This window comes from Poecilia reticulata, chromosome 22, assembly GCF_904066995.2.
Source record: "Poecilia reticulata chromosome 22, P_reticulata-male-v2, whole genome shotgun sequence".
Taxonomy (NCBI): domain Eukaryota; kingdom Metazoa; phylum Chordata; class Actinopteri; order Cyprinodontiformes; family Poeciliidae; genus Poecilia; species Poecilia reticulata.
Window position 1 is genome coordinate 21992783 of NC_088851.1, and position 13847 is coordinate 22006629.

Below are 13847 nucleotides of genomic sequence, written 5' to 3' on the forward strand. Positions count from 1 at the left end.
TCAAAGACGCCGGTCTTTGAAAAGCAGCCAATCCAGGAGCAGCATAAATAACCTAGCGTGTGGAGTAGGTTTGCAATAGTTTTGGGTTTTATGTTATAGTTTTATTTAATAAAAAGTTAATGCTTTTGGTGTCTGGAAATGCGCTGTTTCAAAAACCTCGTAAGTGTTGAGTCACAATCAGTCACTGCGCCGTTACCTAGCAACCCCAGCCAAGGCCAGCCCCGTTACCTAGCAACCTAAGCAAAGCTTCAGCACATTTGTAATCTTTTCTCTCTCATATTGTTCTGGCATTGAGAAAATACAAACAATTTTTGAATTTGTTTGTCTAATTCAGTTAGTTTTAATCAAACTTCTTGCTTGGGAATAAATAAATAAATTTCACATCACTTCGAAAGGCTAATAAATATATTCATAAACACAAAAACGAAGGATATTGTATCTATAATTTCAGTATGTTTTAGTTAGTCTTACAAACACAACGTAGATCCAGTTAGTTATAGGTTTTTCCCATTAATTACCATTTTTATTTCTGTCAGTTAGTGAAAATGTTCTCAATATCAGTTTTTATTATTTCATTTGTTTTAGTTAACTATAATAACCTTGATAACCACATATTTACCAACACATTATTCAGCTATTTATTAAAACTGCCAACCCAGCAGCATCGAAACTGAAGCCACGTTTTACAGCCTGTTTAATATCTCTACTTTTTACTAATTTCCAGATGGCCGGTGTAATGGTAAACAGCCCAACACATGTCCCAGTTTCTCCACCATCCATTCCCCAAACTTCAAACAGGAAAGTGTGCACTGTGATTGCACAGCTTTGACATGAAATATTCATCTCACCTGTGAAGGGTTGTGTTGCCACCTGCCATGTGCCGACAGCATGACATTTATTATTGAAGGGCCGGGTAGAGGTCGCTCCGAGGGCCCGGCGCTGTGGCCCCGTGCGGTGGCCCGAAGTGACATGGTCACTCCGTGGAGAGATTACATCCTGGGGAAAATAAACAAGCCTGAAAATCCATCCGTCTGGAAGCAGAACGACACATGAAACATCACAAAAACAGCTTTTATAAGCCTGCTTTGCCTCTGATTGTTCACTGCAATGAAGTAATTAAGAGAAATGAGCTGGATAATTATTTCTTTTAATAATTATATAGAGGATCAGCAGAGACTAAAATGATTGCTTCTGTAGCTCTGCTAAGCTTTTGTGAGTAAAATAATATATTTACCAGAAAAAAATAATAATTTGGGGGTCTTTTTCTGCAGCTTTAAACAAGTGCAGTTTGAGTCTGCAAAGGCAGCGCGCCAAACAGTTAGGAAAGACAGACAAAAAGATGCTGAGGTCAGCAGGACCAATTTACTTAATGAGAAAGATAAAGATAAAAGACAGTCAGCAAAACATGAAGTTTGTGCGAGGAGGGATTAGAAATGAACAGCCGCAGAGACGAACGATAAGGACTCATAAATGGTGGCTTGTTAAATGTAGGCTCTAATGAAGCTACTTAATTATATTTATTTACTTAAATTTAATCTCTCATTAAGAGAGTACAGCATTAATTTAATATGTGCTCTCCTGAGGATCGTTAGCCAAATTAAAAGTGCATTTTGATAATAAACTTTCAGCAGATGTTAAACATTTCTGTATTAAAATCAAAATATTCGATATTTCATTACATGTGAACAGAAAATCGTCATTAGTGGCTGAAATAAAGGCTTAAATATTTCACTGTGTGAAAAGCAAAACAAATCAAACTGGCAGGAAGGATTAAATTAACTTTGTTTGTAATGCTTGTGCATGGACTAAAAAGATCAGAATCATTGTCTCAAACCTTTTGTTTTCAGTATAGTAGGTCATGACGTTCAAAGAGTTTTACTTTGAACTTTGTTTAAATGAGTCTAAATAAAAAATTCATCATGATACCTCAGCTATACATTTTGCAATTGGACATGGTTTAACAGGATTCTTATACGTGGATTAAAATATTATTTCAGTTCAGTCTAGAGTCTGAAGATGACGGCTTTCTGCACAAGTCTTGATCAGAGAATGTTTCATCTGATTTTTGAGTTGAAGCTACAGTTCATCTCCAGGCTGTTGGTCTCATGTATGGATGGAAGGACGATGCTACATATTAAACTCTCCCACTTCGTATTCAGCCACTTAAAAGCATCCCGACAGAATGATACTGCCACCACCATGTTTTACTGGTGGCGGTTCCTGTATTCACAGCTGTAGTGTATTTAAATGCGATTAGTTTTTTATGAACAGGTTACCCTGGTGAAAAATGTATGCTTTAGTATACTAAATTTTAACATACTTCAGTATACTTTTATCGATGTACTTATCTGTACTATTTTGGTACAAATAATTTTGTGCTTAGTATACTTTAGTAGTATTTAAATAGTATTAAATTACAACTAATAGTATATTTTAGTATATAATATTGTACTTTTTTGGAACAACTTCAATTATACTTTTTAAATATATTTCAGAGCTTTATTACTATATTTTTATATAATTATTATATTTTGAGTGCAATAATTCTGTCTCAGAATTATATAAAAAAAATATATTTAATATACTTCAAATATATTTTAAATATACTATTAATATATTAGTAATGTATTTAAATTACACTTAATTTTTAGTTTTGATTTTCTGCTATTGATAATAAACTACAATTTTAATTACTCGTGAAAGTCTTTATTCCTACGTACCTATTTTGTAAATGACATGCATAACTACACTGCAGTACTTAATTGATTTAGGCTAAAATTACATGGAAAGATTAATTACACGAGATGCCCAAGGTAATTCAAATATTTTGTTTTATTACCAACATTTTAAAATTGTCCAATTTTACTCACAACTTTATGAACTTTACATAAATTATCAGTTTACACATCAAAAGTGAACACATGAACATGAAAATTTAAGTGCAACAATAAAACATGAAAGTGAGGATCAACTACAGAACATTCTCGTTCACTGCGACTTACAGAATCCTACAAAAAAGAACAATAGAGCAATTAAACAGAGAAAGCATTTGTATTTAAAGAGAACAGAAAAATGGCAAATAAAAAAATAATACTTAAAATTTTAAGACGTTGTGAACTCGCCATGTATGTGACATCATAAGAACTGATGATGACTGGGACCGGATGCCTGGGGTGGAAAAACATTTCTGGGTGTCTTCTTTGCCTGTTTATGTTAGAAGTAGAAAAAAATAGTCAACAATGTTAGTTGATGTTGGCATTAACTATGAAGCTGTTTTAAGTGTGGACTTAAGGAGACAAACTACCTTAAAATCTTTCCATCCATGATCTGAACACGCTGATTCTTGCAGGGTGGTGAGGGGGGCTGGTGGTGCCCATTTCCAGCAGCCATCAGATGAGAGGCAGGGTTCCCCCTGGACAGGTCACCAGTCCATCACAGGGCCCTGAAAGCCAACAACAAATAAAAAAATTAAAGATAAATGTTAGATTAACAAGAAGAGAAACATTCGTTCCAGTTACCTTTAAATCAAATCATGTTTATTAAGCACTTGGTGTTGGTAACACAGCAGTTTTTGTTGTTGAAAATGTAGCTAGCTCCTCATTGAAACAACAAACTTACATCATGAAGACAATGTGGAGGTTCATCCTCAGAGCTGGTTGGTGATCTGGTGGAGTCAGAGCTTCTTCTGAGACAGAAAGTCTTTAGGTTTTCTAACACCTGATTTCTCTGGCTTCCTCTTTCATCTTCATTTGCTTAGTTAGACTGAAAACATATGTTGAAGATAAAATCATTGATGAACGAGTTAGAACAACAACAACCTCACAATATCATAGTCTCTTTGTCTTATGGAGCTTAATTAAAACCAGGTTAGTTTATGAATTAAAGTATAAGTCTCAACAAACAGCCTCCATGCAGTTATAACATGAAGCTGAATGATTACTATAGTAATATATCTTTACTGCACTGTTAATAATTAAATGAAGATAATTAATAAGCAAACTTACCACCAGCTTGCAACACTTAGCAGCCTTCGTCCCCCCCGGGCTCCTTTTGTGACACACATTTAATTTCCATCGGTTGTTGTCCCGTTGTGTTGTCGTCTAACTCGGAGTAGGACGTCACCAGCTTGAATTTACCTAAATTAGTAACTATTGTCAAGGCCCTCTCTACTTTGAAGGCAATATTATGCGAGTAAAAATGGCGAATTTGAACAGCGTCTGTTATCTTCCCTGCTTCAAGTTTTTTCTTCTCTTTGTGGCGTTTTTTAAATAAATGAAAGTGTGCGATACCGCCACCATCTGGTCTGGAGTGTGAACTGGAGCTAATGCCGTTGATTATAAGGTTTTACATACACATCTGAAAATGGATGATTATTCTTTTTTATTGTATGCAATTTTAATAAATAGTAAAAGATTATTAAGGCACTTAAAAATTCATACATATTCATTCATATTTTGTTCACTTAAAGCATACTTTTATTTAATATATTAAAAGTGTATTTTGGTACAATTATGTTTAAAGTTCTAATTTCGAAATTGGTACAAGTGTATTTTTAATATACTCCAGATATACTTATAGGTAGTACACTTAATATTTAGTATACTTAAAGTATACTTTCACAAATTTAAGTATGTTTGAAGCATACTAAAGTATACTTTTTTCACCGGGGTAGGATAGGTGGGCTATACCAAACATTCATTAGATATTTAGCACAAAGTCATTCGGCCTCATCTGTTTTAGGTCCAATTGTCACGTTAAATCCAAGTAAGTTGTTGCTGGCCACGCCCCCAACTCAACGTTTACACTCACCCATGGAAATGGCTGCAAACAGATGGGCAATTTAACAACCATACATCTTTGAAAAGCATTAGTAGAGTGTCCTGCACAACCAACAAGAATTTAGCAAGCGGTTTCTGGATGTTAAGTGAACAACTAAACACTTGTCTTTTCCAGCTGCCATTGTACAGCACATACAGCATTAAAACCAGCTGACCAAATATGCTGGAGTTCTGCTAGGGTTGCTAGGAAACAGGCTGCGCTTTGCAGGGGTTGCTAGGTGACGGGTAATGCTTGCTGACTGGTAATTTTGTCTTTCAAAGGTATTTGAAACAGCTCATTTTTCAAATACTAAAAGACATTAACTTAATGATAAAATAAACAGCTGAGTGTTTTTTTTAAGTTCTTCAGCTGTTTTTAGAAGCAGTAGAAACTCAGCCAGAACCACAACAAAATGCTAAATGGGAATTTTGCATAATAGGTCACCTTAAAAGGAACATCATAAATCAATCACTCATATTATCTTAGTTGGGTCTGAAAACTATTTAAACTTGTTTAAGTTGTAATTGACTTTGTATGTGGAAGCTAGTATTTCCAATTTACAAGATTCTGGTTAGAATTGATCATTGATTAGAGACTCAAATCCTTTCAGGAGCTGCAGGTTTATTGTGACACGTGAAAAGTAGGGAAATTCCCCGGCTGCTTGAACACACCGGGATCCATCGGTGAAATTCTGGTCCATCCTAATTCCCAGAGCTGCAGCTGCATCAGTGCGGCATCTCAAACCCAGCAGCAGAATGCGTTTCCCCCCTGAGGCTGGGCACTTTCATTTCTGAGCGTCCACATGGACACAGCAGGCAGCGTCTGTCCTATAAGGCCGTCCTGTGTCCCTGGTGTGCTCTCATACAAACCCAGCCAGATGACACAAGTCTTAGTCATCGTCTCACACTTTGTTCACAGTTTTTTTTCTCTCTCGCTAACTTTTATGACCTTCAGCAAAAGAATGCAACTTTGAATTTATTAAAAAGCACAGAGGATTGTAGGGTGCCGTATGTGAAGTTACACAACACAGTTAAAAATTAACAGCAATAAGTTGGTTTATTTAGCCTGTCATAAGAGGAAAGGAATCAGGGTCCATTTGTCAACGTCATATTTTCACCATGTCATTCATTTATCCATTTATAATTGTCACAGTTTCAAAATGAATATTTAATTAGCAAGCTAAATATTTACTTTACATCTAAATATGTAGCTTCAAACTACATATTTATTTCTGAAAACATGCTAAGCTCATCAAGACCAAGTCAAAAACTCTAGAATCCTTCCCCAAACTACATATCTAGTTCGAAGATAAATAGCTAAATATTTATCTCAGAGTTAAATGTTTAGCTAATATGCAAGTTTGCCTACCGATAACCGGAAGTGGACCATAAAACTAAACTAGACTGCTTCTTTTCCTCCTAACATGTAAAACATTTCAGCTTAAAACAAAGGAGGTGGGATGTTTTCCAATGGATCGGCAGCAACAGTGACTGCACTGACTCACCAGCTGTTTAGAGCTAAAAATATCTAGCTTGCTAGCTAAATATTTAGTTTGGAGATACTTAATTGGCAATCTAACTATTTAGCTTTTTAGATAGCTTACTAAATATTTAGTTTAGAACTAGTAAATATTCCTCTTTCTAATGAGATATTTAGTTTGAAACAGTAACATTTACAAACGAATGAATAATATAACTTTAAAAAATGGACTCATGACATGCTAAAATTATTTCTGCTAATTTTTTTACTTTACAAACGACACCCCATACTGGATTGTCTATGTATCTGTGTATCACTTTTTTACAATAATTACAATCATAAGTGCCTTTCATTTAAAATTGAATTAAACATTAGGTTTTAAATTATAACGAGAGCTTGTTTAAACTAAATTGAAGGCAGTTTATGCTGACTTCTGCCATACTACAAGGTTTACCATACTTTTGAAAGTATTCATATTCAGTACATTCTCCATATTTTGTAACATTACAGCTACAACTTCATTGCATTTTATTGTAATTTCATGGGGTTGATCAACACAAACTAGTTCACAACTATGAAATGTTATAAAAAATAACAATAAGGTATTTGTTGACCTTAGATTTGCAAAACAGCTGAACTCAGTCTGACTGGAGAGTTTCTCTGAATGTCAATTTTCAAGACTTGATTTTTTGTTTGGATTTAGGTCTTTGGTTTCCCCCCAGTCTCCAGCTTCAGGTCTTTTGTAGCTTCTAACCAGTTTTCGTTGGTCTGGTCTGATCCGCATTTGGAAACTGAACAACTTCACTGCTGGGAAAAATGCTTCCCTATGACATGATGCTGCCACTACTATGTTTTGCTGTGGTTAAATTTGTTTTCTTACATACTGTGCTTTTCATTTATGTCACAAACAACTTTTTTTTGGTCTATTCTGGAGAATAAAACAGAATATTAACCTGAGCTTTCAGCCATGAGGACGAAGGACGAGACACACAGTGAGAATGTTGCTCTGATGGTCAGGACCAAGTACAGTGTTGAGTTGGACAATGACTGTACTCACTGTATTCAGATCTGTCTCCAAGTTACATAAGCCTGTGTGGGGACAGAGGCTGAGGGGGCTGATGAAAAGCCACAGTACACTGGACAAACATAATATAACCAAAAAGGCTTTATGGAGTGCATGAAAAGGGCCACACTGAGTGAAACGGCTATTAGCGACGAAGGGATCATGGGTTGTAGCTGCATTTTGTAGCAGTCCTTACTCACAAAGAGGATGGAGTTCAGTGTGGAGCAGAAATAGGACATGTCATGTATTTCCCAAGCTGTTTTGACAGCATTGCATGCTTATTACTTAGAGGGAAAATTACATCTACCAGTCCATGTAGGTAATTGCCATATCTGCTGCATGGTGATGTATTTTCGCTCCTGTCTCCTTGCAAAATTGACCTTTAAATATTGAGCTTATTTACAGGAAGGATTGCCCAGATCAACAAATCCAGGAGAGGAGCTGCAGAAATCAAATCATCTTAAACTTGACATATTGTGCTTCCTTGAACAGGTTAGGATAGGTCTATACATGACATCTTCATTACATTTTTGTCAGTTTTGACTCATTTGAACTCGTTTCACAATGAGCCATTTTTGGGGCTCTGTCACTATCCAAATAAGCTGCTGCCTGCCACGACCCCAAATCAACATTTACACTCGAACGTGGAAATAGCTGCTAACAGATGAGAAACTATGCAACCGTACAACTTTGAAATGCAGAATTAAGAATGCAGCAAATGGTTTCTGAATGGTAAGTCAGAACCAAGACAGGAGTTTAAAAAATCTAATCAAATTTTATTTGTATAGCACATTTCAGCAACAAGGCAGTTCAAAGTGCTTTACATCATAAAACACAAAAATCAACAATTAAAACAGCAAAAACATTTTTTGCAATTCAGTTGTAAACAACTGAATAGGAAAAATAAATTGTTATAACATAATTTTATTTAGAAATCTGCTGAATGATACATGTAATAGAAGGTCACAAAAGACAGGACAAAACACTTGTCTTTTCCAGTAGATATTGTCCAGCTAACCAAATGTGCTTTAGCTGAGTTCTTGAGTTGCTAGGTGACGGGCAGAACTCTGCTTGCTGGGGTTGCTAGGTAACGGGCGGAACTCTAGGTGAAGGCCAGTGCCTGCTAATTTGCAACGTTACATTCGCAGATTTTTTAAACTGCTCATCTTCCAGACACCAAAATGTTCAAAATGTGAATTTTTGCCTAATAGGTCTCCCCTACAGAGACAAACAGACTGGAAATTGTAATGACAGACAGGACGAATGTTATGCCTCAGAATTTGACCTCGTGTTTGTTGACAGGAAACCACTGCGAAAGGAGGAGAACGGGACGAGTCGCGGGGAGTACGCCATGAGCATCCGCAACAAGAAGGCCCTGGGTACAAACAACACTGTGGTATAGACTTTTCTCCTGGTCCAGGAAGTAATCACCATCATGTCTACATCATGTCTCCTGAAAACAACAGACCCTTCCCAACCCTTAGCGCGACTTGGGTTCACCAGAAGCTTTCAGACAGGTAAACCTCTCCTCTTTGTTTGGCATTTAGCCCGGACTGAAGATGCCCTTTCGCTCAAGAGGAGCTGAAAAAAGACGGAAAGCAGAGCAAAATCGGAGCAGAAAAGACAGAGAGACAGGATCCACAACTCCCTGTGGTGTCAAAAGTGGCACAGCAGACCGGGCATTATGCTTTTAGTAACAGCAAGTGTTGCTGACAGGCTGGTTGGCTGCAGGCTGGAGAGGAGCTGTCTGCCAGTCTGCAGCAGATCCAGACCTCACGCACTGTTGACGTCTGCAGCGGGACAACAAGCAACCAGACGAGCCAACCAACAACATGCATGATGTTTTTACAGAGAATGAAAGATTTTTTTATAACCCTCCTCTCTGTCACGGTCTCCACCTTTTGTTCTCTGTTTTACCACACGCGTTGTGAAAGGCAGGATCTGCCTCTGAGATGTGGATTCATCTGACTATGCAATATAAAGAAATTAATATTTAACAGAGAAGAAGAGCAGCAACATCAACACGGGACGTCCTGGTTGTTTTACCACGCCAAAAAAAGAGACTTCTGTTCCCTGTAATATATCTTAAGTCATTCATTTATTTATTTTATTTAACTATCTTCAAATTTATTTTTATACTTAAAGAAAACTGTCCTGTAATTTACACACATGCTTACAAATCTTGGGCATTTTGATGAATTTGTCTTTTTTCTTGATTGCTCTGTTTTTTTAAGCAAATAATTTGTAAACTATGTTAATCACTAGTGATCTTCCTGTCAGTCTGATGAGACTCTGTTTTCTCTCTCTGGGTGTTGCGACGCAGACAAGGAAAGAAGAAGTGAGGTCCCTGCTTACGTTGGATTTATAAGGGAAATTAGCAGCCAGGTGCTGCTGATCATGCCGTTTACACTGCAAAAACAGAAAATCTTACCACTAAAATAGTGGTAAGATTATTTTAGTTTCTAGAAACTAAAATAGTTTCTAAAAAATATTTTAGTACACCTGAAATAAGATATAAGAGGTTGTTTAGGTCAATTATTCCTTAATATTGATGAAAAAGTGTTAGTTCCACTGGTGGATTATTTCACATACAACAAGAATTTTTCCTATATGAGTGAAACAATCTGCAAATGGAACTAGAATTTTTTCATCAATATTAAGAAATTGCTTACTTAAAACAAGCTCCTATATTTTGCTGAAAGGTCACTTCTAAGTTAGTTTTGTCTTATTTCTCAAAATACTTGAAATTAGACCCAAAATACTTGGCAAATTTCTTTTGCATTGCATTTGCCTGGCCGTTGCACTGCAAAAACCCAAAATCCTAAAGCATTTTTGGCCTAGTTTCTAATCCAAATATCTTAGTGCACCCAAAATAAGAAAAAAACTAACTTGCAAATAACTTTTCAGCATAAAATACAGGTTTATTTTAAGTTAATATTTATTTAATATTGATGAAAAAGTGCTAGTTCTGGCAGATTATTTCACAATGGAAAAACGTATTGTTATAAGTAGCAAACACAACTGCAAATCTACCAAAGCATGCCTGAAAAATAAGAAGAATCAAGGTTTCACAATGGCCTAGTCAAATCCCAGGCTTCAGCCTTTTTGAAAAGTTGGTTAGGAATTTCAGAGAGCGTTGCAATGATAAAACAGAGCTCCAACTTTTAAAAAACTTCGTTAATTTGTTCCATTTAAAAAATTAAGTTTTTCAAACTTGCTTTATTTAAGCTTTTTTGAACATAATAATTCTTAATAAACTTAATATATTTACTTGCATAAACTCAATTTGTTTACTTGTGGCAAATTAACGACATTTTTTAAAGTGAGATCATCTATTGTCTTTTTTCAGTGTGGCCAATAATAATGAAAAAGACACAAACCACTGCTTTGTTGCTGGTAATGGTGGCTACTGAATCAAGGGGTGTACTTACTTTATTGTTCCCATGTCTGTCTTTCAGCTCACCAGACTTACGGTAGAAAGTCAGGGTCTCTATGATGTGCTATGTGAATGTGTTTCCAGGCCTTTTTTTCCCGTACTCCGTCACGCAACAGTCTCAAATCTTCACGGTTTGTTTCCAGTCACGTAATCAGCCTGTACGGAGAGAAATTTGTTCCAATATTATTGCGAGCAACAAATAAAATATGTACAAAAAAATTTAATAAAAAATAAATAAAGTATGAAAAAGTATCAGCCTGCAACTTAAATATTTGAAATTACTCTCTAGTCATAATTTTTGATCAAGAAGTTTTTTTAATTTACATTTTTTGATATTTGTAAATTTAAGAGAATCAAGTAGCTCAAGAAAAAAGTTGTATGCTAATAAAAATTGTATTTAGATTTTATTCTTGTTCAACTTTATTTTCGTAATTTTATGACTTTAATCTTGTAATTTTACAACTTTATTCTCATATTATTTTGACTTTATTCTTAGATTATGACTTTATTCTTGTAAAATTACAACTTTATTTTTATAAAATTGTTACTTTATTCTATAAATAATATAACTTTATTCTCATATTATTACGTTTTTCTTGTAATATTTTTACTTTTCTTTTGTAAAATTACAACTTTATTCTCATATGAGTTCATTCTCATAATTTTTTTTTTTAGCGTTGCCCTTATACTCCATCATAGAATTTCTTTTTCAAATTAAAAATTTCAAATTTTTGTTTTTTATTTGCAACAAAACTGGAACAAATTCCTCTCCATAAGCCTGACGCCTTCAGCCATGTTTTGTCCAGATCTGACACTCATCATTTTTTCCATCTTACACTGGGCTTCGCCTATAGTTACAGAAACAGGGGATGTGAGTGCTGGGCTGACTTTGTGGCTGAAGACTTACTTATCCAACAGCAACAGGATCAGGTTGCACTGAGGATTTCCACAGCAGAGACGACTGTGACTCAGTGCTGTCACTGCCATCCTCCACATCCTCAGTGGAAAAACACAACGGCTCTGCTTTTTTTTCAACATTAAAGCAGCGTGTGTCCATGCATGTGAGTGCGAATGCATTTGGATGTGAGTATCTGTTTGTATGCGAGCGTGCATGCAGATGAGGGCTTTGAGATAAGAGTCTCTGTGAATGTCAGAGATGCATAGATATTGGCTAAACTGTTGAATTTTGGAAGAAAAGAAGAAAAAAAAATTAAACACATGCTTGCATGTAACCATGCACAAGTAATAGCTAACAGTATACCCCACCATGTACCTATATGAGAAAAATGATGGATGCATGAATGTAAATATTGATATTTAAATATCTGCCTTCTGGACTGTTGATTCATGTACAGTGTAACGGATCAGACATTTATACATAGTAATTCTCAATGTGCGACCATTTAGATCCATGTCAATGTTGTCATGTTGATGGAGCAAGCCATTAATGTATATATGGCAATCAATAGTACACACAAAATTTGTGCATTATGACAAACCGATAAAAAAAATGACGTGCAAAACTTGATCTCACTGCTGAGTTTTTCAGTTGTAAATAAAACTGTAAATAACAACGTGGAAAAACTTGCAGATTTGTCTTTAGTTGCACAGAGGAAAGCAAACGAGTCAGCATGGGATAAAAGGACAGAAAGGAGATTGTTTTTGTCAATTTTGCACATACAAACAAACACACACACACACAGTGGAGGACATGCCCCCGGTCTGTCTCACACATTGCATCTTTAATGTACCTCAACTACCAGACCAGTACTGAGGGGCTTTAATACACAGAATACTTAGAGGATCAGTCAGGATTTCACCAAAAACTCTGTTTACGCCAGAAAAATATAAAACAAAAAACAAAAAAACCCAAAGAAATAACATCTCAAAAAGGTCGACCATGTAAACATAAAAAATGAAGGTTATTTGACAGTTTTTTTGTTGAAAAAAAGCTTCTTGGCTACAGATTTTACACTCTTGGTGCAACATTTGTAAGGAAAATACATGTGTGGGTGCAGCTGCAGGGTTGTCTGCTATACCAAAGCCTAACAGCTGTTGGTGAAGGCAGTGTAATGCTGTGGGATAGCATCTGTCTCACTGGAAAAACAAGGCTTGTACTCATTGGATAGAAGCTGCTATTCAGGCATTTTCCTTTATCTTCACTTTTAGAGAGTACGGATTAAAACTATTAATCAATTTACGATTAAATGTCGATTAATGGTTTATTAGATTATAATTCATTTCCATGGATTTACTAATAATGTCCGCTAACTCTTTTTTAGTGTTGTAGTTTGGCCGCCATCCAGCAGAGGGCGCTGCTGGTCATTCTTAAGCGGAACTGATACATAAACAAAGATGACGGCAGGACTGGAACAGAGAAACGGTCAAAATAGAGTCTAGTTTGGGATACAAAATGTACTTTATGCGGTTCTGTTTTAAAATATAAACACTCGACAAGTACTTAAGTTTCAGCTTAATGGCGCTTCATTCGGCCGAACTGCGTCACCAAGTAGCATGAACTCAATCAAACATTACTGATGTGCTACAAAGACGAGTATGTTATTCAAAAAGGCGGAGAAAACGATTTTCTGTTTATTCAGTCGGTAGGACTACAGCTGACACAAAATAACGTTAAAACTTAATGATTTTTTTTTTTTTATTTAGCATATTATGAAAAGACGGTCGATCCTCTTGATACAAGAGAAAATTCTGATAAGATCAATCAGCTTTAGAGTTAGATAGATTAACTCATTAAGCGATAACTTGCACCCCTAGAATACATTATTAAATAGAAAATATGTCTGCTTGTTTTTATATTTTCATTATTAAGTCCAATAAATGGTTCCAAACAAAAGTCAACAGCAAAATAAGCTGTTTGACATTGACAGAGAAGTTTTGAAAAGTTATGTGGGACAACTTTCCTTAGAAATGTGACACCATTTGAGAGGTAATAAACAATCTTTCCAACTGTATTGTAAATACACACTGTTATAATAAAAAAAATGGACAGACTAAACACAAATTTTCTATTTTTTTTATGCTAAGTGTACA

The 13847-nt window shown here is 35.6% G+C and overlaps 1 protein-coding gene and 1 long non-coding RNA gene across 3 annotated transcripts in view; one reads left to right on the forward strand and one right to left on the reverse strand.

Moving 5' to 3' along the window:
• The window catches only part of prima1 (proline rich membrane anchor 1), a 28142-nt gene extending 15762 nt beyond the window's left edge, over nt 1-12380 (forward strand). The window contains exon 4 of the mRNA XM_008400079.3: nt 8663-12380. Within this exon, the coding sequence (XP_008398301.2) occupies nt 8663-8762 (100 nt within the window). The 3' untranslated portion in view covers nt 8763-12380. The remainder of the gene's footprint in view (nt 1-8662) is intronic.
• Nucleotides 2365-7238, reverse strand: LOC145550033 (uncharacterized). Of its 2 annotated transcripts, XR_014085874.1 has the most exons (4): nt 4005-7238; nt 3619-3762; nt 3305-3442; nt 2365-3204 (listed from the first exon to the last, which is right to left on the reverse strand). It is a non-coding gene; the product is annotated as an uncharacterized LOC145550033 (long non-coding RNA). The 2 variants fall into 2 exon arrangements; XR_014085873.1 differs by lacking the exon at nt 4005-7238 and having other exon boundaries at nt 3619-3998.
• Nucleotides 12381-13847: the final 1467 nt, after the last annotated feature.